This window comes from Mobula birostris, chromosome 2, assembly GCF_030028105.1.
Source record: "Mobula birostris isolate sMobBir1 chromosome 2, sMobBir1.hap1, whole genome shotgun sequence".
NCBI classification, from domain to species: domain Eukaryota; kingdom Metazoa; phylum Chordata; class Chondrichthyes; order Myliobatiformes; family Myliobatidae; genus Mobula; species Mobula birostris.
In genome coordinates, this window is record NC_092371.1 from 74,636,208 (window position 1) to 74,661,764 (window position 25,557).

The following is a 25,557-nucleotide window of genomic DNA, read 5'->3' on the forward strand; positions in this document are numbered from 1 at the left end:
GAATGAAGTGTGAAACTAAGGTGAAACTTGGGGGTTGGGATGAAGTAAGAAGCTGGAAGGTAATAGGTGGAAGAGGTAAAAGGCTGAAGAAGGAATCTGATAGGAGAAGAGAGTGGACCAACGGCAGGAGGGAAGGAAGAGGGACACCAGAAGGAGGTGATAGGCAGGTGAAGAGAAGGGGCGAGAAGGGAGCCAGAAAGAGGAATGGAAAAGGAGTGAAAGGGCTCATCTCTCACTTCCAACCCCAACACCCTGAACATTTCAATCTGGCATGGCATTTAAATTGTCCAAGTTTTGGGTCGTACCTCACCCACAAGTTCAGGCTCTACCGTTTTGATATGGCCAGTACCTGACCTTTCCATATCAGCTTGAGTCTTAAATCAATCAAGCCTTGGATCTGTTCTCACCTCAACTTGCCTATGCCGCATCGAATTACCCGACCATTCCCACCCTGAACTTCCTCTCTTCTCCTCCCATTGAGCAGAAGATACTCAAGCCTGAAAGCAGGCACCATCAGGCTCAAGGACAGCTTTCCCCCCACTTGTTATAAGATTACTGAATGGTCGCCATGATTTTTTCTCTTTCTCTCTCACTCACACGCAACTTGCACTAGTGTTGACGTGTTTGTTTTCAAAGTAGGCCTTGAGATTCATTTCTTTACAGGAAAATAAAGAAATACAATAGAATCAACAAAAAAAATAAAGGCTGACAAACATCCAATTGCAAAAGAGACAAATTGGACAAATAATAGAAAAGTAAACGCACATACATGCAAGCACACACAAGTGCCCGCGCAAGGCTTCATGGTCATGGTAGTCCTTCTCGGAGTAAACACAAGTATCCCGTATTTGACTGCTACTTTTGTCCCTTATTTGGGAGTGAGAAAATTGGCAACCCTAAGTCCAGGAGCCTGATGGCTGCAGGGCAATAATTGTTCCAGAACCAGGTGGTGTTAAACCAAGGCTCCTGCACCTCCCGCCCAATGGGAATAGCAAAAAGAGAGGGATACGGGTCAAACACAGGCAGACAGGACAGGCTCAGATGGGGTATCTTGCCTGGCACAGAGTAGAGGGGAATTTTGTCATCTGTTAATTTATGTGTAATTGGTGTTAATTTAAGTTTATGTTAACTTCCGTTTATCAAGTTTCTTCTGTTGCTACAGGAATCTCACTTTCATGGCACTTTTACCATGTTATTGTATGCCCAAGAAAGATCTCCAACCACACCCTACTCCTTCAGTGTCATCAAGAGGACATTGCCTCAATCATCATGAGGAAACGTTAGAGATGGATTTGGAAAGTGATAAGAAGAGAGGCCAACTCCATCATCAAGACAGCACTTCATTGGACCCCTGACGGGCAGAGGAAGCACAGGAGACCAAAGATAACTTTGCGCTCTAACATAGAGGCAGAAATGAGGACACCTGATGCAAATAGAGAAGGAGGCCGAGGACACAGAGAGATAGAGAACATTCATTGCTGCCTAAATGCCAGTGGTGTAACGATCAGTAAGTAAGTACGTATGCCCATGGCTATCAACTTGACCATGGGCTTGAATTTGAAAGGCTGGTGAAGTAATCTTTGGAATTGTGCATACATTGCTTTTGAATACCTTCAAGGCAAGTTCACTAGTGACTTTTGGACACTGAGAGAATAAGGTGTTGCAGAGATCAAGAAGAAAAGTATTGTGATAAACAATTACCACCCACCCCCAGTCTTATTGGATGAACAAGCCAACAAACTACTCCTCTTGTATGTTGTGTTATGAATAGGGTGTGAGGGGAAGGAACTGTGAACTATCTCTGCTTCTAATGTCATCTTCAAGAAGACAAGACGCATATTTAAAATGGGTAGCATGATATGAGGGAGCATAGTTTTAAGGTGATTGGAGGAAACTATAGGAGGGGATAGCAGAGGTACTGCAAGTTTTTTTTTCCACAGAGAGTATTGGGTGTGTGGAATGCACTGCCAGGGGCAGCTGTAGAAGCAACTAGCTCCTGGATGATAGCAAAATGGAGGTTTAGATTGATCTAGAGTAGGTGAAAAGGACAGGACAACATTGTGGGCCTAAGGGCCTGTACTGTGCTGTAATGTTCTACACTTTACATTCTACTGCCTGAGAAGCTTAAGAACATTTAGCATGTCACCAAATAATCCAAAGTTCTACAGATGCACTTTAGAAATATCCTGACTTCTTGTATCATGGCGAGGAATGGCAATTCGATGGACAGGAACGGGAGAGGCTGTTGAGAGTAGTGGACACAGGAACGGGAGAGGCTGTTGAGAGTAGTGGACACAGGAACGGGAGAGGCTGTTGAGAGTAGTAGACACAGGAACGGGAGAGGCTGTTGAGAGTAGTGGACACAGGAACGGGAGAGGCTGTTGAGAGTAGTAGACACAGGAACGGGAGAGGCTGTTGAGAGTAGTGGACACAGGAATGGAGGGGGCTGTTGAGAGTAGTGGACACAGGAATGGAGGGGGCTGTTGAGAGTAGTGGACACAGGAACGGGAGAGGCTGTTGAGAGCAGTAGACACAGGAACGGGAGAGGCTGTTGAGAGTAGTGGACACAGGAATGGAGGGGGCTGTTGAGAGTAGTGGACACAGGAATGGAGGGGGCTGTTGAGAGTAGTGGACACAGGAATGGAGGAGGCTGTTCAGAGTAGTGGACACAGGAACGGCAAAGGCTGTTGAGAGTAGTGGACACAGGAATGGAGGAGGCTGTTCAGAGTAGTGGACACAGGAACGGCAGAGGCTGTTGAGAGTAGTGGACACAGGAATGGAGGGGGCTGTTGAGAGTAGTGGACACAGGAATGGAGGGGGCTGTTGAGAGTAGTGGACACAGGAATGGAGGGCGCTGTTGAGAGCAGTGGACACAGGAATGGAGGGGGCTGTTGAGAGTAGTGGACACAGGAATGGAGGGCGCTGTTGAAAGCAGTGGACACAGGAACGGGAGAGGCTGTTGAGAGTAGTGGACACAGGAATGGAGGGGCTGTTGAGAGCAGTGGACACAGGAACGGGAGAGGCTGTTGAGAGTAGTGGACACAGGAATGGAGGGGGCTGTTGAGAGCAGTGGACACAGGAACGGGAGAGGCTGTTGAGAGCAGTGGACACAGGAATGGAGGGGGCTGTTGAGAGCAGTGGACACAGGAACGGGAGAGGCTGTTGAGAGCAGTGGACACAGGAATGGAGGGGGCTGTTGAGAGCAGTGGACACAGGAACGGGAGAGGCTGTTGAGTGCAGTGGACACAGGAATGGAGGGGCTGTTGAGAGCAGTGGACACAGGAACGGGAGAGGCTGTTGAGTGCAGTGGACACAGGAATGGAGGGGCTGTTGAGAGCAGTGGACACAGGAACGGGAGAGGCTGTTGAGAGCAGTGGACACAGCCTGGTCCATGGGTGCAGCCCTACCCACCATTGACACACTGACGCAGGATGCGCTGCTTCAGTTTGGTGGCATCTGTCATCAAGGACACCCATCATCTGAGCAACGGTCTTTTTCTTACTGCTGTCGTCAGGCAGGAGGTACCGAAGCTGAAAGTCCCGCACATCAAGTTTAGTAACGGTTACTTTCCTACAACCAGTAGATTCTTCAACCAATCCGCACAACTCTGAACCTTGCCTCAGCAACAGAATAGAATGTATCATCTGTTGTACTACCACGGACTTGTTTCTGCTTGTGATTATTTTCACTAATATCTTACTTCACACTGTTTTATTTATGTAGAACTTAACATTCTGTCTGTTGTCTGAATCTACGTGCCTGGGTTGCTGTTGCAAGCAAGTTTTCATTGTACTTATAGCTCACCTTACTTGCACACATGACAGTAAACTCAATTTGACATAGAGTCACAGAGCACTCCAGCACAGAAACAGGCCATTCAGCCCATCTAGTCCATGCCAAACTGTTATTCAGCCTCGACCCACTGACCCACGTCTACACCATAGACCTCCTTACCCCTCACATCCATGTGGTTATCCAAACTATCTTTAAATGTTACTGTGCCCACTACTTCTGCTGGCTGCTCATTCCACACTCGTACCGCCTTCTGAATGAACCCTCAGGTTCCTCTGAAGTATTTCACCTTTCACTCTTTACCTATGACCTCTAGTTGTTGCCATATCCAACCTCAGTGGAAAAAGCCCGCTTGCATTTACCCTATTGAATCCCATTATAATTTTGTATTCATCTATTCACTAGGTGCCCTGTTGTATGATGGAGGCGATTGTGGTCTTTCCATGACCGCGATAGTTCTTGGAAATTTTTTCCACAGAAGTGGTGTGTCTTCTTCTGGAAAGTGCCTTTACAAGATGGGTGACCCCAGCCATTATCAATACCCTTCAGAGATTGTCTGCCTGGTGTCAGTGGTCAAATAACCAGGACTTGTGATTATGCACCAGCTGCTCATACGACCATCCACCAGCTGTTCCCATGGCTTCACATGACCCTGAACCGGGGGCTAAGCAGGTGTTACACCTTGCCCCAGGATGACCAGCAGGCGAGCGGAGGGAAGGAGCACCTTACACCTCCTTTGGTAGAGACACATCTCCATTCCGAGATATATACCTCTTCCAAATTTCCTACACTCCATGGGACAAATTCCAGACCTATTCAGCCTTTCCCCATCACTCAGTTCCTCATGTCCGGGCAACAGCTGGACTTGTATAGTAGAAACTGAAGAGAACAAAAGCATCAGCACAATTTTATGAAAAATATTTGAGGTCTAAAATATTGTCAGGGCACAGTACAGAAGCATACAACGATTCCCCTACCTTCTTCCAGGTCATTGCGGGAGGAGGCCTCCAGAAGCGTTACGTTGGGAGTGAAGCTGACCCTCTTCTGGTTCCCTGCGCCTTTCTTTTTGTCAGTTTTCCTCTTTTTGTTCTGCATCTCCTTCTCGTACTGCGCCCATTTCTTCAGCTGCTGCGTCCGCCGCTTCTTCGCGGCTCTCAGGCGGTCCGGGGTGGGCAACCTTTCCGGGAACTGGAGTTCCGTCAGGAGGTCAGTGCGGCTGGTCATGACCAAGTGAAGGAGCATCAAATCAGGAGTGATGGGAGCAGGGCGAGGTTGGAGGAACGCATGGACGGGTGTTCACTTGTCCCAGCGCTGCTGCTGATTGGTGGTAGACCTACAGCTGCTGTTCAGCAGAGGGGCAAGGACCAGAGATCAGCCAGATTCTTGCCATTTGCTTGCCCTAAGAAGTGCAAAGCAAAAGATTGGTGCATTAAGTCATTTGGTTCAGGACCGCACTCTACACAGATAATGTGACATCTGCCCTGGACATTCAACCCATAGCAAACCCACACAGACATAGATCACAGTGTGAACAAACACAAACGTCTCTGCATGAACGCACACTCTAAAGGTGGCCGGACATTCTAGATTCAAGATTACTGCCTTATGGGTGTAAATGAGAACAAAATGACTGCTACTCCAGATTTATTGCGGCATAAAAATACACAATAAGCAAAAAGAACACAATAAATATAACTATCACAATTAGAATCAGAACCAGCTTTAATATCACCGGCACGTGTCATGAAATTTGTAGTCCTTGTGTTAGCAGCACAATGGAATATAATATAATTTAAAAACTATGAATTACAATACTATATATACGCAGTGAGATCAGCACCGGACTCCGGAGCGAAGGTTCCCGAGTTCAAATCCGGGTCGGGACACCCCTGAGCATGCTTTCCATCCGCGCTGGGGTGAGTGTTGAGCTAGCCACTCGGCCTCTTAAAAAATACAAAGGTCAAGTCAGGAACGTTCATAACGTGACCCAGTTAATCCTGACACTGCGTGCCAGACAAGAATGACTGAATGTCTGGTATGGCACACTTAAAAAAAATAAACTATATATGTATATTAAATATATAGTGCAACAAAAAAGTAATGAGGAAGTGTTCACTGGGTTCAGTGTCAACTCAGAAATACGACGGCAGAGGGGGTGAAGCTGTTCCTGAATTGTTGAGTGCGTGCCTTCAGGTTTCTGTACCTCCTCCCTGATGGTAGTAACGAGGAAAAGGCATGACCTGGGCGAAGGGGTGTCTTTAATGATGGATGCCAACTTTTTGAAGCATCGCTCCTTGAAGATGTCCTGGATGCTACGGATCACCCAGGACATCTTCAAGGACTGGTGAAAGCAATCCTGTCAAACACAATGTACAAGTGACTGTTATGTAATAGACTGATGGTATGTGCATAGGGTGGTGGTGGGTGATGTGCATGTAGGGGTGGTGAGCTGGGTTAATGGGTGGGGGCTGTTATTAAGCCTGATGGCTTGGGGGGAATAACTGTTTTTGAGTTTAGTGGTCCTGATGTGGATGCCTCCCTGATGGGAGTGGGACAAACAGCTCAGGAGCAGTGTGGGTGGGATCCTTCATGATATTGCTGGTGTTTTTCCAGAACCTTTCTGTATACATGTCCTTGATGGTGGGTAGGCTGGTGCTGGTGATGGGTTGGGCCATTCTAAGTAGAGCCCTCCTATCTGCTGTAGGACATATTCCGTACCACAAAATGGCACAGCAAGTTAGGACGCTCTTGGCACATCTGTCGAGTGACGTGAGTATGGGTGTACAAAGTCCAGCTCTCTTTGTCCTCCTCAGAAAGTAGAGGCATTGGTGAGCTTTCCTAGTTGTATATAATTACCTTATAAACCTCAATCAGGCCTCCCATCAATTGCAGAGCAGACTTGATGGGCCAAATGGCCTAATTCTGCTCCTATGTGTAACGGTTATGGTGTTCTGAGACCATAAGAGGTCTCGTGAGTTGTGAACTGGCAGAAATTTGAAACAGCTCACTCTTTCCACTGCCGTATTGCCCATGAGAAGGGTGGTGTGGGTGGTGACCTGCACTGTCACCAACATTTGTGGCTACGCAGATAGCCTGCACAGTGCCATCATTTGCAACATGATCCATATGGTGGTCAGTTCCACCCGTATTTTATGTGTATATGTGTGTTACTAGATAAATATGGGCCCTTTCAAAGGACCACAAAAGGTCCTGCACATACAATCAGAGCTCTAGATCCCCGAGATGAAACAATAATTTATTTTATTTTATTTCACTGACATACAATGCAGAATAGGCCCTTCCGACCCTTCGAGCCACACCACCCAATGGCTACGAATACACTGGACAACAAAGATTTTGCTTCCCGAATAGGTTTATCTTATGGATTTGGGGCTGCTGATCATGAAAGTCACCATGAAATTTCCCTATCACGCAATTTTTTTTGAAATTGTCTATATTTATTATTTTAATTCATAATTCAAATCAATTAAAATGGTGCCCACAATACAAGTTGAAAATAATAGTAAATAAAGAAGCAATAAATATCAAGAACACCAGATGAAGAGTATTTCAAAGTGAATCCACTGGTTGTGGGAACACTTCAGTGATATAATGTGCCAGGGGACTGCGGATATTGGATTTCACTTGGTTGTTATCTCATGATGGATGAGGACATCGTGCCATTGTGAGTATCAAGCAAGGTCTGGTCTCTCAAGTCTACCTGTGGAGTACAGTATAAATCAGTTGACATCAAAACCTAGAGCCTAATATGAGATAAAAGAAACAGGGATTTGAATAAAGCTGCACCTGTTGTTTTCAAAATCAGAAGCTGGTTTATTATCAAGTTCAAAGTAAATTTATTATCAAAGTATCACCATATACAACCCCCGAGATTCATTTTCTTGTGGACGTACACAATAAATCCAGAATAGAATAATAACCATAATTGAATCAATGAACGACCGCACCAACTGGGTGTTCAACCACTGTGCAAACGACAACAAACTGCAAATACAAAAAGAATAAATAAATAAATAAGCAATAAATATCGAGAACATGAGATGAAGAGCCCTTGAAAGTGAGTCCATTCATTTTGGGAATGATGGGGCAAGTGAAGTTATTCCCTTTGGTTAAAGAGCCTGATGGCTGAGGGGTGGTAACTGACTCGGAACCTGGTAGTGCGAGTCCTGAGGCTTCTGCACCTTCTTCCTGATAGCAGCAGTAAGGAGAGACTCATGACCCAGGTACCTGACGTATATCGTGAAAAATACTGCTTTGCAGCTGCAGTACAGTTCATGACAAAAAAAAAGTCAGTACAAAAAATGGAGAGGAATAAACAGTCAATGTTTTGGGCCAACACCCTTCATTAAATTTTTACGGTTTTGTTACGGGTAAATAGAAAAGGAAACTGCTCCCATTCAAGGACCAGAAGGCACAGAGTTAAAACACAAGGATGCAGATTTCACTACAGAACTGTTTAAATATACAAATTTATTTTTTAAAATGGGAAGTTGAAGTAGATTAATAAGATGATTTTGTTCCCTCTACTATGAGGGAACAAAAGCACAAAGGACCATGTGACCTCATTCAGTTCTATAGTATCCCTACAAAAGGCCTGTTTTTTCATTCATAATAAAATGTATCCGAAAGAATAAACACAGTGCAAAACTCTTTTCATTGTTAGAGCCATTTGATCAACAGATTTCTTTGCTCTCTTCCCTCAGACAACCATTGGATGCTACAAGTCTTTCTCGTGAAACTATTTCCAACTTGAGTGCTTCAGGTACCTTGGCCTTGATTATGTCATGTGACTGCCAGGGCTGCCATCTCTGGAAGCCATTTTCCTGGAATTTTCACCTCATCCACAACTTTCACCCATGTTAAAATACCAATAACACTAATAAAAAAGTGCTGAAGCAAAATGAAACACAATGATATTCTCAATTCTCCTCCAAGCTTTTACCCCACTTGCTTGGATATTAAATCCCATTGACCCCAGCAAGACCCAAAAGGATTAGCAACCTACCCCAGGTGTGAAGTGCTTACACTTTAACTTCTGTTGAGTTTGATGTTTTTATGACCTGATAATTAAACTCCCTCACCCTCCTGGTCTTTGGCATGAAGAATTCCCCAGGTTTACCACAGAACATACAGGAAAGTACCTTTAGAACCACAGTGGATTCTCTCTCTTAACTCAGGGGTTTTGAGAACAGAGGGTGATAAGTATTTACAGGAAAGGAAAATATATTTTTTTTCTCCAACAGACTGCTGATTTCAAACCTTTGATGGTATTACAGGTCATTGCTCTACTGAACAGATCCCTCATGTGATTCCCTGTGGTTAATGAGGTCACGTGGGTAGCTCTTGTCTCCTGGTCAGAAGCCAATGGCGGTTTAGTGGACTCAGCCCAACATGTCATGGGCACATCCCTACTCATCTTCAGTAATATCTGATCGTGCTCTTTCTTATATTATTTTGTGTAGGCTAAACCATACGATGGAGGAGCAAATCTAGGCCATTCAGCTCATCAAGTCTGCTTCGCCATTCAATCATGGCTGATCCCTTTTTAACTCCATTCTCCTACCTTCATCCTCCAACTCTTAACCCATTTGCCAATTGAAGTCAGAGGAATGGTGAAGGGAAGGGAGATACAGAGGATGCGAGTCCCACCTCTCAGTCCCAAGTGCAAGGCACGATCTCCAGATTTTTTCAGTTGGTACCACAACTATCAGGAATGAATTGAGTAGGAGGCATGTGGATGCTATCTTTCCAAAAAATGGATATTTATTTATTAGGGTACAGCGTGGTATAGGCCATGCAGCCCTTCGAGCCTGCCAGCCAGCAGCCCTGATTAACCCTGACCTAATCACAGGACAATCTATAACAATCAACCGGTACATCCTTGGACTGTGGAGGGGAGGGGGGGGGGGAGGAACCAGAGCACCTAAAGGAAACCCATGCAGTCACGGGTAGAATGTACATACACTCCTTACAGACAGTGGTGGGAATTGAACCAAGTGTGCTAACCACTACACTACTGTGCCATGCAAGAGCAGATCTGATGACGAGGAGGGAAATACATAGAAAGATTAAACAAGACATATCCTTACCACCAGAATTGTATGCAATCTACCTTTAAGAACATTTTAAAATGCTATCCTATCAAATGTTCTTATTAAACTTTTATAGCAGCTCTGTGAAGTGCCCAGTTCCAATTATATCATGAACCTGAAATCACATAAGCTTTGCAAAGCCCTTTACAGTTTTAATACAATTACCTCAAAGGATTTATATCTCCATTTACAAGCATTTCATTCATAAGACCATAAGACTATAAGATATAGGAACAGAATTAGGCCATTTGGCCCATCGACTCTGCTCCACCATTTCATCCATTTTTCCTCTAAGCCCCAATCTCCTGCCTTCTCCCTCTATCCCTTCATGCCCTGACCAGTCAAGAATCTATCACCCTCTACCTTAATACATGTAAAGACTTGACCTCCACAGCTGCCTGTGACAACAAATTCCATAGATTCACCACTCTCTGGCTAAAGAAATTCCTCCTCATCTCCAGTCTAAAAGCACGTCCCTCTATTCTGAGGCTGTGTCCTCTGGTCTTAGGCTCTCCTAATTCATACTGATTCAGTTCATATTGATAACATAATAAACATCTGCTTAATGCCACACATATTCTGGCAGCTGTTCACAGCTCAAGATTAACATCCAGACTGTTCCTCACTTACCCAGCCAACGCAGATTTCACAGCAAGGAAGAAGTGTTAATCCTTTCCCCAACCCTTGATCACTCATTCATTCCTCTGCATTATTTGCCTTGCTGGGGAGTCCCACCTCCCACCCCAAATCTATACCAAAGTTCATTCTAAGTATCTACCTTCCCCTTCCTACATCCCATCTGGCTCCCACTGTTTATTTTTTTCCCTTCTTAACACAAGAGATTCTGTAGATGCTGGAAATTTGGAGCAACTAAACAAGATGCTGCAGAAACACAGTAAATCAGGCAGCATCTATGGAGAGGAATTTCTTTAGCCAGAGAGTGGTGAACTGGCTACATTATGGCCTGGTTTGAGAACCTCTCCATAGAGGTTCAATGCCTTTGAAATGAAAAAGGTAGTGAACTCCAAGGGGTAGTAGATTCAGCCCAGTACATCACGGGTAAAGCCCTCCCAAACACTGAGGACATCTACATGAAATGCTGTGGAAGGATCAATTATCACAGATCTCCAGCACCCAGGTCATGCTCTCCTCTTGCTGCTCTCATCATGTTGAAGGTATAAGTACCACAGGACTCGCACCATCAGGTTCGGGAACAGTTACTGCCCCTCAACCATCAGGCTCTTGAACAAAAGAGGATAATTTCACTCATCTATTGAGATGTTTCCACAACCACTGATCTCACTTTAAGAACTCTCTATCTTGTTAATTCATAGTCCCATTATTTATTGCTATTTATCTATATTTGCATTTGCACAGTTTGTTGTCTTCTGCACTCTACTTGCTCTTTCACTGATACTGCTATAGTTACTATTCTATAGACTTACTGAGTATGCCCGCTGGAAGCTGAGTCTCAGGGTTCTATGTGCAGACATGTACGTACTCTGATAATGAATTTTACTTTGAACTTTCATTCTGGAACTTTATGACCTTTCTGGTATTACTATCCTAACCTATATCTGCTTTTCAGAACAGATAGTCGCCAGGTTCAGTTCCTGAGAACTATCCCAAAACCAATTTCTCTGTAAGTCAGAAACATCTATTTTCTCTACCGACCCAAAAGGCATCACTCTACACGCACCATTCTTGCTCTAGCACTTCATTTCATGAAATATTCACCTTAACTAAACTGGTGGAATATTTATTTAGAGATACTGGCCTAACAAGCAGCAACATTAGCCTAATCATGGAACAATTTACAATGACCAGTTAACCTACTAACTGATAAGTCTTCAGACTGTGGGAAGAAACCCACGCAGCAAAGGAAGAACGTACAGAGAGTACTGAAATTGAACTCCAAAACATTCCATGCTGTAATAGCCTTGAGCTAACTGCTACACTACTGTGCCACTCTGGTAGTATGGATATATTGTGACGGGATCCTGAATTACCCCTATGAACTGTGCTCGATTACCCCTATTAACTGTGCTTTTGAAAAGAGAGAGAGAGAGAGAGAGAGAGAGTTATTTAACATCGATGTCTTGTTTTGAAAGAGAGAGAGAGAGATGAAGACTAACTGTTAGACTGTCACTCTAAGGAACAAGAAAGAACTGGTTAACTTTTGGATTTCTGCTAAAGTGGAGATAGCACCGAGCAGCTTGTAAGTTGCTATGGTGATGGAAGGCAGCGCTATTTAATGGACAATTGATGTTATAATTTTCAGCAGGTTGTTGATACTTCTTCAAGGACTTTTGCCTGCTTGTGTATTTCTTCAGAGAGAGAGGAAGGGGTGATTATTTGAATGACAGTTGATGCTCAGCACGGGAAGATAAAATAGGAGGTCAGATGATACAGACCTCAGTCACATGTTTGGACACTGAATGAGCATTGTTGTGCCCGCAGGAAAAGTGGGTTTTGGAGGATCGATCAGGCGGATCGATCCATCGCTCTTGCAGTGGAAAGAAGGAAAACGGGGTTGACTGGTGGGGAGTTGTCCATGTGTCCACCCTTGCCTGGGTGATAGCTCCACCACAGAAAACCGGTCCCATTTGTTAAAGTCACAGTCAGTGACTTTTAAAGGATTTCGAAGGACAACGAGAAGATCGTCGGCGTCAGCTCACCTGAAGACTCAGATCTCTCCCTCTCTCTCTCCATCACTACTCAACTCAATACCACAAACTGAACTGAACTGAACTGAACTTTACTCATCATCGTAAGACTGTCTTTTTACCCCTAGACTTAAAGAAGCTTGGTTTTTCATACATATATTTCCACACTTACTGATATACTTACATATATATATATATATATATATATATATATATATAAATATATAAAATCATTGCTAACCTGTTTGATTTATCTACATTTATATTACTGTATTGCGTAGTTAATAATAAATATTATTAGCTTATAGCAATACTGGACTCCAAAGTGTTCTCCATCTGCTGGTTCTTTATTCCTGTCACGGGGTTCGTGACAAAATACTATCCAATCATTAATTGATTATTATTAATGATGGTTGGAAACAAATAGGCTGGTGATAATAAACCAGATTATGATTTTGCAAAAACATACGGGAGATTTGTGTGAAGTCGGGCTCGTCGTATCTCAGAGATCTCCTGCATTTTCTTTTCATCGAGACTGAGAGCAATCAGCAGATCAAAACAAAGATCTGACCAGGAATAGTTGGAAGCTGACTGTTAGCTGAAGTAATTGCTTTGGGATAAATTGTATTCAATTGCCCAGCCATAGACAGAGAACTTACACTTGATTGAAAGGTACTTAAAACGCGAGCTAGAAATGCAGTCAATCGTAATGCAGCCGTTTAGGATGACTTGTATAAGTAAATTTAAATTTGAAGAGCATGGAGACAATAGAAAGAAACAGTTTTCAATGCACACTCAGAGGCCATTTTATTAGGTACACCTGCTTGTTAATGCAAATATCTAACTCAACACACAAAAGCATGCAAATATGGTCAAAAGGTTCAGTTGTTGTTCAGACTAAACATCAGAATGGGAAAGAAATGTGATCTAAGTGACCTTGACCGTCGAATGGTAGTTGGTGCCAGATGGGGTGATTTGAGTATCTCAGAAACTGATAGCCTTCTAGGATTTTAAACGTACTGTGTTTGGCATTTACAGATAATAGTGTGAAAACAAAAAACATCCAGTGAGTGGCAGTTTTGTGAGCAGAAAAGTCTTGTTAATGAGAGAGGTCAGAGGAGAAAGGCCAGGCTGGTTTAAACTGACAGGAAGGCAACAGTAACTCAGACAACCACGTTACAACAGTGGTGTGCAGAAAAGCATCTCTGTATGCACAAACTTCAAATCTTGGAGTCTACAGAAGCAGAAAACCATGAATATACACTCAATGGCCACTTTATTATTTTCAGGAGGTACCTAATAAAGTGGCCACTAAATGTTTGGGGGGGGGTCAAAATTATGGGAAAAGGGGGAAAAGATTTAGGAAGCAGGGTGAAGGAAGTTAAGATAAGAAGACCTGAAAAATTATGGGATATATTGGCAAAGTTATTAGTTTCAACATACACTGACCCAACAGCTTAATGGAGTGTTTAAAAGAAATAAGATTTGGGAGAGGGGTGGGTTTAAAGTTCATGCAAAGAATAAAGACTGGTTTGCAATTTCTGTACTATTTAGTCATTGGACAATTTCAGCAGTCAGTTCAAAAGGTCAAATTTCAAAGTAAATTTTATTACAGTATCAAAGTACATATATGTCACCATATACAACCCAGAGATTCATTTTCTTGTGGACGTACTCAACAAATCTATGGAATAGCAACTATAATATGTAACGTATATAGTCAGAAGTTACTTTCTAAATACTATCCTCAAAAGGCTAAAATAACCCAATTTCATGTGTGTATCCAAGAGCAGATTCACAGTTATTCACCTCTGTGATGAATGAAACTTGTATCACATCTACTCAAGGGCAAAAGATTTTTTAGAAACTGCCACTCAAAGCTGAAGTAAAATTTATTATCAAAACACATATATGTTAATATATGCTACCTTGAAATTCATTTTCTTGCAGGCATTTACAGGAAAATAAAGGAATACAATAGAATATTAATAGAACTACAACTAGAGGTCATGGGTTAAAGGTAAAAGTGAAAAGTTTAAGGGGAACCTGAGGGGAAACTTCTTCACTCAGAGAGTGGTGAGAGGGTGGAATGAGCTGCCAGCGCAAATGATACATGTGAGCTCACTTTAAGCAAAGTTTGCATAGGTACATGAGTTGTAGAGGTATGGAGGGCTCTGGGCCCAGTGCAGGTCTGTGGGAGTAGGCAATTTAAAAGGCTCGACATGGACTAGATGGGCCGAAGGGCCTGTTTCTGTGCTGTAATTTTCTATGAGTCTAATTTATGATAAACTTTACATAAACAAAGACGGACAAGCAACCAATGTGGAAAAGATACACTATGAAAATAAATGAAACAAATACTCCTCTCCAATGGGATCCAACGCACCAGTAATTTATGCCTTATACTGGCCTGAGGGAATCACAGAAAACCAATGCCAGTGCCCAGTATCTTTTTAACATGCAGTGAACTATCCAAAATTACTACGAATGGACGAATATTGAATTCCACATATTGCTTCTGGTTGTATAAACATAGGAGAAGAATTAGGCCATTTGGCCCATCGAATCTGCTCTGACATTTAATCATGGCTGATCCATTTTTTTCCCCCCGTTCAGTCCCACTCCCTGGCCTTCTTTCTGTAATCTTTGATGCCGTGTCCAATCAAGAGCCTATCAAGCTCTGCCTTAAATATATCCAACGACCTGGCCTCCACAACTGCCTGTGGTAACAAATTCACCACCTTCTGGCTAAAGAAATTTCTGTGCATCTCTGTTTTAAATGGACACCCCTCTATCCTGAAGCTGTGCCCTCTTGTCCTAGACTCCCTCACCATGAGAAACATCCTTTCCACATCTACTCTGCCTAGGCCTTTCAACATTTAAAGGGTTTCAATGAGATCCCTCCTCTACCCTCTAAATTCCAGTGAGTACAGACCCAGAGCTGCCGACTGCTGGCGTAGTGGCATCAGCACCGGACTTTGGAGCGAAGGCTCCCGAGTTCAAATCCAGCTGGCTCCTTCACATGCTTTCCATCCATGCTGGGTTGAGCATTGAGCTAGCAACTCAGCCTCGTAAAAGTAAGAAAGCCTGCTAAAGAAACACCATCATGACGGCATCCCGATGATTCCACTTGGAGTTAAGGGATTTCTTCTTCTTTTTCTTCTTCTTCTTCTACTACTACAGACCCAGAGCTATCAAATGTTCCTTGTATAATAACCCTTTCATTACTGGAGTCATCCTTGTGAACCTGCTCTGAATCCTCTCCAATGTCAGCACATCTTTTCTTAGATGGGGAGCCCAAAACTGTTCACAATACTCAAGATGAGGCCTCACAGTGCCTTATAAAGCCTCAGCATCACATCCCTGCTCTTGTATTCTAGACCTCTTGAAATGAATGCTAACATTGCATTTGCCTTCCATACCACCGACTCTACTTGCAAGTTAACCTTTCAGGTGTTCTGCACAAGGACTTCCAAGTCCCTAAGCATCTCAGACTTTTGGATTTTCTCCCCACTTAGAAAATAGTCTGCACATTTATTTCTACTACCAAAGTGCATGGTCATGCATTTTCCTCTCAGCCCCAATCTCCTGCCTTCTCCCTGTATCTCTTCATGTCCTGACTAATCAAGAATCTATCAAAACTCTGCCTTAAATATATCCACTCTCATCTCTCTTTTTTTACATACAGTACTTGAAAAAGCCTTTACTATCTATTTTGATAGAACTTGCTAGCTTGCTTTCATATTTAATCACTTCCCTCCTAATGATTATTTTATTTGCTCTCTGTAGGTTTTTAAAAGCTTCCCAATCCTCTATTTTTCTGCTAATTTTTGCTTTGTTGTATGCCCTCTCTTTTGCTTTTACATTACCTTTGACTTCCCTTGTCAGCCACAGTTGTACCATTTTGCCATTTGAATATTTCTTTGTTTTTGGAATACATCTATCCTGCAGCCTCCTCATTTTTCCCAGAAACTCACACCATTGTCTGTTGTCATCCCTGCCAGCATCTCCTTCCAATTTATTTTGGCCCACTCCTCCCTCATACCACTGTAATTTCCTTTACTCAACTGAAATACTACTATGTCAGACTTTACTTTCTCCCTATCAAATTTCAAGTTGAACTCAATCATATTGTGATCACTGCCTCCTAAGGGTTCCTTTACCTTAAGCTCCCTAATCACCTCCAGTTCATTACATAACACCCAATCCACTATAGTTGATCCCCTAGAATGCTCAATGACAAACCACTCTTAAAAGCCATCTCAGGCATCTCAACAAACTCACTCTCTTGAGATCCATCACCAACTTGATTTTCCCAATTGACCTGCATGTTGCAATCTCCCATGACTATCATAACATTTTCCTTTTGATACCCCTTTTCTCTTTCCCATTGTAATCTGTGGTCCACATCCCAGCTACTTTGGGAGGCCTGTATAAGACTACCATCAGGGTCCTTTTACCCTTTAACTTCTCAACTCTACCCACAAGGAACCAACATCTTCTGATTCTACGTCACATCTTTCTACATATTTGATGCACCAGCAGGGTGCCCAGGGTATCACCTCTGGTGAAGGGGCTTGTCGCGTCAAATCTGGGACAGCTCGCTCACCTTTGGTTCCCACTGAACACTCAGCTCTCACCCATATCTCCAAGTAGACATTTGCCTACGACAGTGGCCACACCCCAGCACACTGCTTCAAAGGGCGTACTAAACCCTTTGAAGTCAATGGTGAGGAAAGCGAATGCAATGTTGGCATTCATTTCTAGAGGAATAGAATATAGGAGCAGGGATGTGATGTTGAGGCTCTATAAGGCGCTGGTGAGATCTCACTTGGAGTACTGTGGGCAGTTTTGGGTACCTTATTTAAGAAAGGATGTGCTGACGTTGGAGAGGGTACAGAGAAGATTCACTAGAATGATTCTGGGAATGACAGGGTTAACATATGAGGCATGTTTGTCCGCTCTTGGACTGTATTCCTTGGAGTTTAGAAGAATGAGGGGAGACCTCATAGAAACATTTCGAATGTTGAAAGGCATGGACAGAGTGGATGTGACAAAGTTGTTTCCCATGGTGGGGGAGTCTAGTACGAGAGGGCATGACTTAAGGATTGAAGGGCGCCCATTCAGGACAGAGATGCGAAGAAATTTTTTTAGCCAGAGGGTGTTGAATCTATGGAATTTGTTGCCACGGGCGGCAGCGGAGGCCAAGTCATTGGGTGTATTTAAGGCAGAAATTGATAGATATCTGAGTAGCCAGGGCATCAAAGGTTATGGTGAGAAGGCGGGAGAGTGGGACTAAATGGGAGAATGGATCAGATCATGATAAAATGGCAGAGCAGACTTGATGGGCCGAATGGCTGACTACTGCTCCTTTGTCTTATGGTCTAAACCGTGTGAGGGTAGCCGGTGGTCCTCATGCCCCAGAGAGACTGGGACATGCCTGTCCTGGCATGCGAAGTCGGCTCAGGCAGACTGGGCAGCTGAGATCCAAGGGCTAGGAAGGCAGTTCTGCAACACTCCGTGGAGAGCAAGGACCATGGCAAAGCACAGAAAGCCATCATGGACATCCACGGCAACCAGGGAAGACCCCATTCTGTGACACTTATTTGTACCACTGGAGCCGGCCTCCTGAGGTTGAATGAGTGGTAACGCCCTAGTGCAACGGCTTTTCCACTTTAAAAACCCTCCTACAGAGGCTTCCTGTCATCGTCAGATACGATGGACAACCACCACGTATTGCTTATTGAAAAATTAATTATAAAAGAGGCTAGCTGGCACAGAAAAATTACTTGCCTTTGCACAGCATTTCATTATATTTTTGGAATGTCCCTAAACATTTCAAAATTAATTACTTTGAAAGTACAGTGACTGTACTTTAAAAAAAAATGCAGCAACCATTCTGCATCAATAATGGTTCAAGCAGCAGTAATCAGAATGACTGAATGATTTGTTATTTTCTCTGTAATGTTGAATGACAAGTATAATTTACGACTTCATTTTAATTAGTCATGGGGTCTGCCAAGCCAGAAATGATGGGATATTTGGGAACAGCACCTCCAGCAATGCCTCTCTCTCTCAGTGGGTGTAGATTAATACCTCTGCAGACATGCCTCGGAGGTCAAAATAAGATCCACAGGACTCTGGAGGAACTCAACTGGAAAACGAGTAAACAGTCGAAGTTTCAGGCCGAGACCCTTCCTCCACCAGGGAGACACTCAGCCTGAAACATCAACTGTTTTCTCTTTTCCACCCATGCTGTCTGACCTACTGAGTTCCTCCAGCATTCTGTGTGTGTTGCTTTGGATTTCCAGCATCTGCAGATCTTCTCGTGTTCAAAATAAGACCAACTCTAAAATCCTCATTCAGCTCTGAATAGCATAGCTAGTTAACCTTACAACAGTACAGCGGGTTTAGATGGGGACCGAGGGAGGGAAGGTGATCCCATCAAAAGATAGTTCAAGGACCATCGGGTCACATAGCACATATGGAAGCAGGACCTTTGACCCACCACGTCTACATTTTGACAATCTTCTGCAGGTGGGCAGTGGAAAGTACCCTGACAGGTTGCAATCATAACTTTTGTATGGAAACAGCAATGCCCAAGAATGGAAAAGTCTACAAATAATAACGGGTGTAGTCCAGTACATCACAGGAAAAGCCCTTCTCACCATTGAGCAGAACTGCGAGGAGCGCTGCTACAAGAAAGCAGCATCCATCATCAAGGACGCCCACCAACCAGGCCAAGCTCTCTTCTCACCAGTGCATGTAAATGTGCTCGATAGTGGGCAGGACTTTGCCTGAGATGGACTGGGCTGTATCCACCACTTTCTTGTAGACTTATCTGTTCTTGGGCATTGGTACAAAATCCAACTCATGCCCTTAAGAGGGGGAAATTTTCTGTCCCTACCTGGTCAAACCCATTTACCCAGTAGTGTGGTGGTCTCTTAACTGCCCTCTGCACTGTGGTTTCCCCATAGGCTCAGCCAGCTCCATCACAACCACAATTCTCCCCACTATCAAGACGTCTCCATGAGGTGGTGCCTCGAGAAGGCAGCATCCATCCTCACCATCCAGGATGTGCCCTCTTCTCATTACTAACATCATGGAAGAGATACAGGAGCCTTAAGATCCACAATGAACATTTTAGGAACAGCTTCTTCCCCTCCACCATCATATTTCTGAGTAGTCCATGAACCCATAAACACCATCTCATTATTCTTCATTTGAACTATTTATTTATTTTTGTAGCTTATAGGATTTTTAAATGCCAGAATCCGAAACAGGGTTAATATCACTGACATATGTTGGAAACCACTGTTTTTTAATAAAACATTTTATAAGATTTGTACTTTTTAAACAAACTCATGTATTTTTCCACACCCACTGCAGCAAGACGTATAGCAGCTAAACTAACAGCTTATTACCTCCCTCATTTTTCATTGGCTAAGTATTAGCACATTACCCATGGGATGTAATTGTTTTAATTATATAGTCTATTAACTAATCTATTACTATCTAAGGAATTTCCCTCATCTTATCTATAAAATTGATAGACTTTTCCAGAGGAGCCATCTTGGCTTCTTCTTTATTCCTTTATCTCACACCCCTAAGCATCGTTTCTCAGCTCTTTACGTAGTTTTCATAGTATTTGTATGTTTGTTTGTACTCTAAAATAAACTGAAATCTTGGAACTAGGACGGCTCATCATTCCTGACTCCCAGAAGAAGCCCAAGGATCGGAAATCAACCAGAGATCCAACATATATATTGTTAAAACTATTGCTTTGCTGCAGCTGTATAGTGCAACACATATAAACATTTCTTTAAGTTATTGTAAGGAATATAGAAAAATAAATGAGTAATGCAAATAGAAGGCAAAATGATGAAGTAGTCTTGTCGGTGGCGGGGCAGAGATATGTCTCTACCAAAGGAGGTGAAAGCCACTCCTTTCCCTCCGCTAGCCTGCAGGTCACCTCTCACCTTTAGGCAGGGTGTAGCACCTGCTTGGACCCCACCCCCAATCACATGAAGCCATAAGAACAGCTGGTGCAGATCACAAGTCCTGGTTATGCGACCACTGACGCCACGCAGACAATCTCTGAAGTGTATTGATAATGGCTGGGGTCACCCGTCTTGTAAAGGCACTGCCCAGAAGAAAGATTTGCCAAGAATAATCATCATTGACCATGATTGCCCACGCCATACAACACAGTATATAATGATGACGATGATAAGTCTTTGTGAGTTCATGGACTGTTCAGAAATGGGAAGGCTAAGGGAAAGAAACTTTTCCTATCTTGCACCGTACTGCTGCCACAGAACAATAAATTTCATAACATCTGTCAGTGATAATAAACCTGATTCTAATCTACCAGTGGGAACAATTTAAAAATTTTGAGCAAAAGCTACAAGGGGAACGTAGGGATTTTTATTTAAAATACAAGGCATGGTTATGGTATGGAAACCACTGTATGTGAGGGCCGGTGGGAAGAAAATCAGAAGAACTGGACAACAGAAAGCATCACTTGCAAAACAATGGGGAAAAACAAAGAAACTATGTGATTATTTAATCGAATCCAGCATAGGTACAATGGGCCAAATGGCCTCTCAATTTGCTGTAAGAATTATATAATTCTTCTAATCTTAGCTTCCTGTGCATCCCCATCTACCATCCCTCACCCCTCCTCAAACCAATCACCTGTCTTTACATTCCCCCATCCCCTCCATACCAGACACCTCACCTCTGCTCTCTCAGCAATGAGGTAAGGTTTTGACCCAAAACATTGACAATTCCTTTTCCCTCCACAGATACTGCTTGGTCCACTTCTTCCAGAAGTCTGTTTTCTACAGCCCATTGTATCTCTGATTTAGCATCACAATAGGCAGCCTTGCCCTCATCTCCTTCATTCACTATCAATGTCTTCTAGCCTCTCTACATTCCTCCACCAACCATTCCCGTGGATGAAGCCTTTGGTCCCCTGCCTAAACATCTCTGTCATGAATCATTGTTGATATCTGCCTGGTAGCCATGGTGCCCTTGGATGTAGGTAGAGTGGACATGGACAGGATATTTCCAACCGAGTGATCCAAAGAAGGAAGCCCCTATAGAACAGAGATGAGGAGGAATTTCTTTAGCCAGAGGGTGATGAATCTATGGAATTCATTGCTACAGACAACTGTGGAGGCCAAGTCATAGGGTATATATAAAGCAGAGGTTTATGTGTTCTTGATTAGTAAGAGCATCAAAGGTTATGAGGAGAATGAGGTTGAGACAGAAAATAAATCAGCCATGGTGGAATGCTAGAGCAGACTTGATGGGCTGCATGGCCTAACTGTGCTTCTATAGCTTACGGTTTAAAATAAAAATAACATTTTACACAGAATCACTAAACATTGCTATACTGAAGAAAACCACGCACTTGATCATTTCCATATAGGTTTCTGTAAGTTCCTCAAACACAGCAATTGTTACTTCCACTTCTGCCACTAATCCTGTTCCCCTTTGAAAGTTCCCATACAATCTCTCACTAATAAATTTTTGTGCCATGCATCTGAAAGACATCAAAGCAGAATCAGGCCATTCGACCCATCGAGTCTGCTCCACCATCCACAGACACAAATCACACAATCTTTTTTTTGAAGAACTTCTACACTTCCCTTTGTTCGTTTTTTGAAACACGTGTACCCTGAGTACTGTATCTTACCACTGACCCTGGACCATTAATTCTGTTCTTCTCTCCACAGGTGCTAGGTTTTTCCAGAATTTTCTGCTTTATTTCTTACCAAGCTCGCAACAGTGGCAACTGTACCCATCTTCTCTCTCAAAACTATTTACAATTCTTTTTCATCTCCCTTTATTACAGCCCAGACCATCACAGGCAAAGCCCTCCCCACCACTGAGTACATCCACAAGGAGCACTGCCACAAGAAAGCAGCATCCATTTTAAAGGGCGCCCACCATCCAGGGCATGCTCTCTTCTTCGATGGTAGGCAGGACTTTGCCTGAGATGGACTGGGCTGTATCCACCACTTTCTTGCAGACTTATCCGTTCTTGGGCATTGGTACAAAATCCAACTCATGCCCTTAAAAGGGGGAATCTGCCATTCTTACCTGCTCAGACCCATTTATCCAGCAGTGTGATTGACTCTGGAATGGCCTAACCAACTAACATTTAATGACAATTAAGGACAAATAAGATAATGGCATTGTCACCAACACACATCCTTACTCAATGAACAGTAAAGAAAGGACACTGGTGATGACAGGTAAACCTGCTGTTCTGAACTTCAGATATCACATGGTAACACAGAAAGGGTTAATCTAAGGGTACAAATAAAACTAGGGTGAAAAATAGCAAGCAAAATTCGTTTTCACCATTTACCTGGAGAAGTCGAGCTGAAGGACTGAGAGCAATGTTTCCCCTGAATGAGCAACTTTACATCAGTACAGCAGTCAGTGCCCCATTTTATCCTTGACACTTCCTGTTCGGAAGTACCCGAGATCACACTTTGACAAGCTACTTCCTCTCTTTACACGTCACCGCCTCTGAGTTTCCACTCCAAGCTCTGAGCAAACAACGGAAGCTGGGATCATGGAGTCTTGCTTCAGGATAGTCAGCGAATGACACAACAAAAAGGAATGATCCACAAGAAGTTTTCATTGAACAAAAGCACAATTTGGCTGATTCCATGTGTGTCCGGTTTCAAACACTGATTTTATTCTAATCTGTGGTTTCAGCAGGTGCTGTCTGGTACTGAAACTAGTTTGCTCTTTATTATTTTTAGTGATTTTGGTTCTGAATGACAGCTCAAAACCTATCTTACTAAGACAGCCATTAGAACAGAATTTGTATATTGGATTGTGGTGACCCGATATGCAAAAAGTAATGGATACAGCCCAGTCCATCGTGGGTTACGCCCTCCCCAGCACTGAGTACATCTACAAAAAGTGTTGTTTTACACACACACATACACGTTGTTTAAGTAATCTTGTTAATTTAAATAATTCATTACAGGTTATACGTATAAATACATGAAACGCATACGTCATCATGCTATCATGGGATACAGGTACACTTCGCTTAAAGTAAACGCAACGTTAGATAACCTTGTCTTCCTTTGAATTAGTTTAACGTTTTGAACTGTTCCCCCAACCGACTCACTTTCAAGGCCTCATCTCATGTTCTCGATATTTATTGCTTGTTTATTTATTATTTCTAGTTTGAGTTTTTTTTCTCTTTGTATTAGCACAGTTTGTTGTCTTTTGCACATTGGTTGTCCATCTTGCATGGGGTTTTTCATTGATTATATTGTGTTTAATTATATTTACTGTAAATGCCTGCAAAAAAAATGAATCTCAGGGAATCAAATGGTGACATATATGTAACTTGATAAAGAATTTACTTTGAACTCTGCCTCAGTAATTGTTAGAGCATTTTTGGGGTTAGCACATACAATTTCAGAAACTGACTTCAGCCACCAGTCTTCAGATCTGAATATGAATTGTGGATTAAATCTAAAATGCAGCTCTGAACGATGGGTTCCTAAAAACAGTGAACCAGAGTTAATTGGAAGGCCAGACAATGCTGATTTAAATTCATTACTTAGGTGTCTATGGTGTGGTGTGAAGCATGAGGTGTGAAGTTTCAACAGGCACATTTAACGTCAGAGAAATGTATACAATATACAAGGGGTGATTGATATGTTCGTGGCCTAAGGTAGAAGGAGTCAATTTTAGAAAACCTAGCACATTTCTTTTTCAACATAGTCCCCTCCTATATTTACACACTTAGTCCAGCGGTCGTGGAGCATATGGATCTTGGACCTCCAGAAATTGTCCACAGATGGGTGATTGATAAGTTCGTGGCCTAAGGTAGAAGGCGTCTTTGGTCAACTCTTTGAGTGATTATGCAGAAAGTTTGAAGTTAATAACTCATCTCCTTCTACCTTAGGCCACAAACTTATCAAACACCCCTGCTGTGGACACTTTCTGGAGGTCCAAGATCCGTATGCTCCACAACCGCTGGACTAACTGTGTAAATGTAGGAGGAGACTATGTTGAAAAAGAAATGTGTTAGGTTTTCTAAAATTGACTCCTTCCACCTTAGGCCACGAACTTATCAATCACCCCTCGTATATCCTGGAATTCTTTTTCTCCGCAAACATCCACAAAAACAGAGGAGTTTGTGTTTAGTTCAAAGAAAGCATTGTGGATGAACTGTAAATAAGACCATAAGATATAGGAGCACAATTAGGCCATCTGGTCCATCGAGTCTGCTCTGCCATTTCATCATGGCTGATCCAACCTTCCTCTTAGCCCAGATCTCCTGTCTTCTCCCCGTATCCCTTCATGCCTTGATCAAGCAAAAATCTATCAACCTCTGCTTAAGTATACATAAAAACCTGGCCTCCACACCTGCCTGTGGCAATGAATTCCACAGATTTACTACTCTCTGGCTAAAGAAATTTCTCTTCATCTCTATTCTAAAAGGACTCCCCTCTATTCCGAGGCTTTGTCCTCTGGTCTTAGACTCTCCCACCACAGGAAACATCCTCTCCACAGCCACTGTGTCAAGCCCCTCACCATGCCATAGGATTCAATGAGGTCACCCCTCATTCTTCTGAATTCATATGGAAATATGGAATTGTTCTTTGATTTTTACCACATAAAATGTTGAGTTGAACAGATCAGTTGCTCCGGGGGGGGGGGCAAGTAAGATCTATATATTTCTCTCTCTCTCTCTTTCTGTCCCCCTCCCTCCCCCTCTCTCTTCCTCCCACACCCCAAAGGCTGTCAGCTTATTTGTCAGTGTGTCTAACAAATAAAGACTACTTTTCATATCTACCAACCGTGGCTGTCCAGTATCTTGCTTCATGCAACAACAGAAACGAATAAACGGAATTTCCAGTTTAATTTTTTTCCTTGAAGAAGGAAAATCAGACTTGGGATGGGGGTGGTCAAGTGACAGAGGCTAGAGATCCTGAGGG

The 25,557-nt window shown here is 43.0% G+C and overlaps 1 protein-coding gene across 4 annotated transcripts in view; it reads right to left on the reverse strand.

Moving 5' to 3' along the window:
* LOC140187611 (protein phosphatase 1 regulatory inhibitor subunit 16B-like) overlaps nt 1-25,557 on the reverse strand; it is a 206,997-nt gene that overhangs the window by 154,586 nt on the left and 26,854 nt on the right. For 3 of the 4 annotated variants that reach the window (XM_072243113.1, XM_072243131.1, XM_072243141.1), the window contains exon 2: nt 4,770-5,191. In XM_072243113.1, the coding sequence (XP_072099214.1) occupies nt 4,770-5,034 (265 nt within the window). In that variant the 5' untranslated portion in view covers nt 5,035-5,191. Of the gene's footprint in view, nt 1-4,769; nt 5,192-22,952; nt 23,040-25,557 lie in introns of those variants that run through there. The other variant, XM_072243122.1, reaches the window with a different exon arrangement.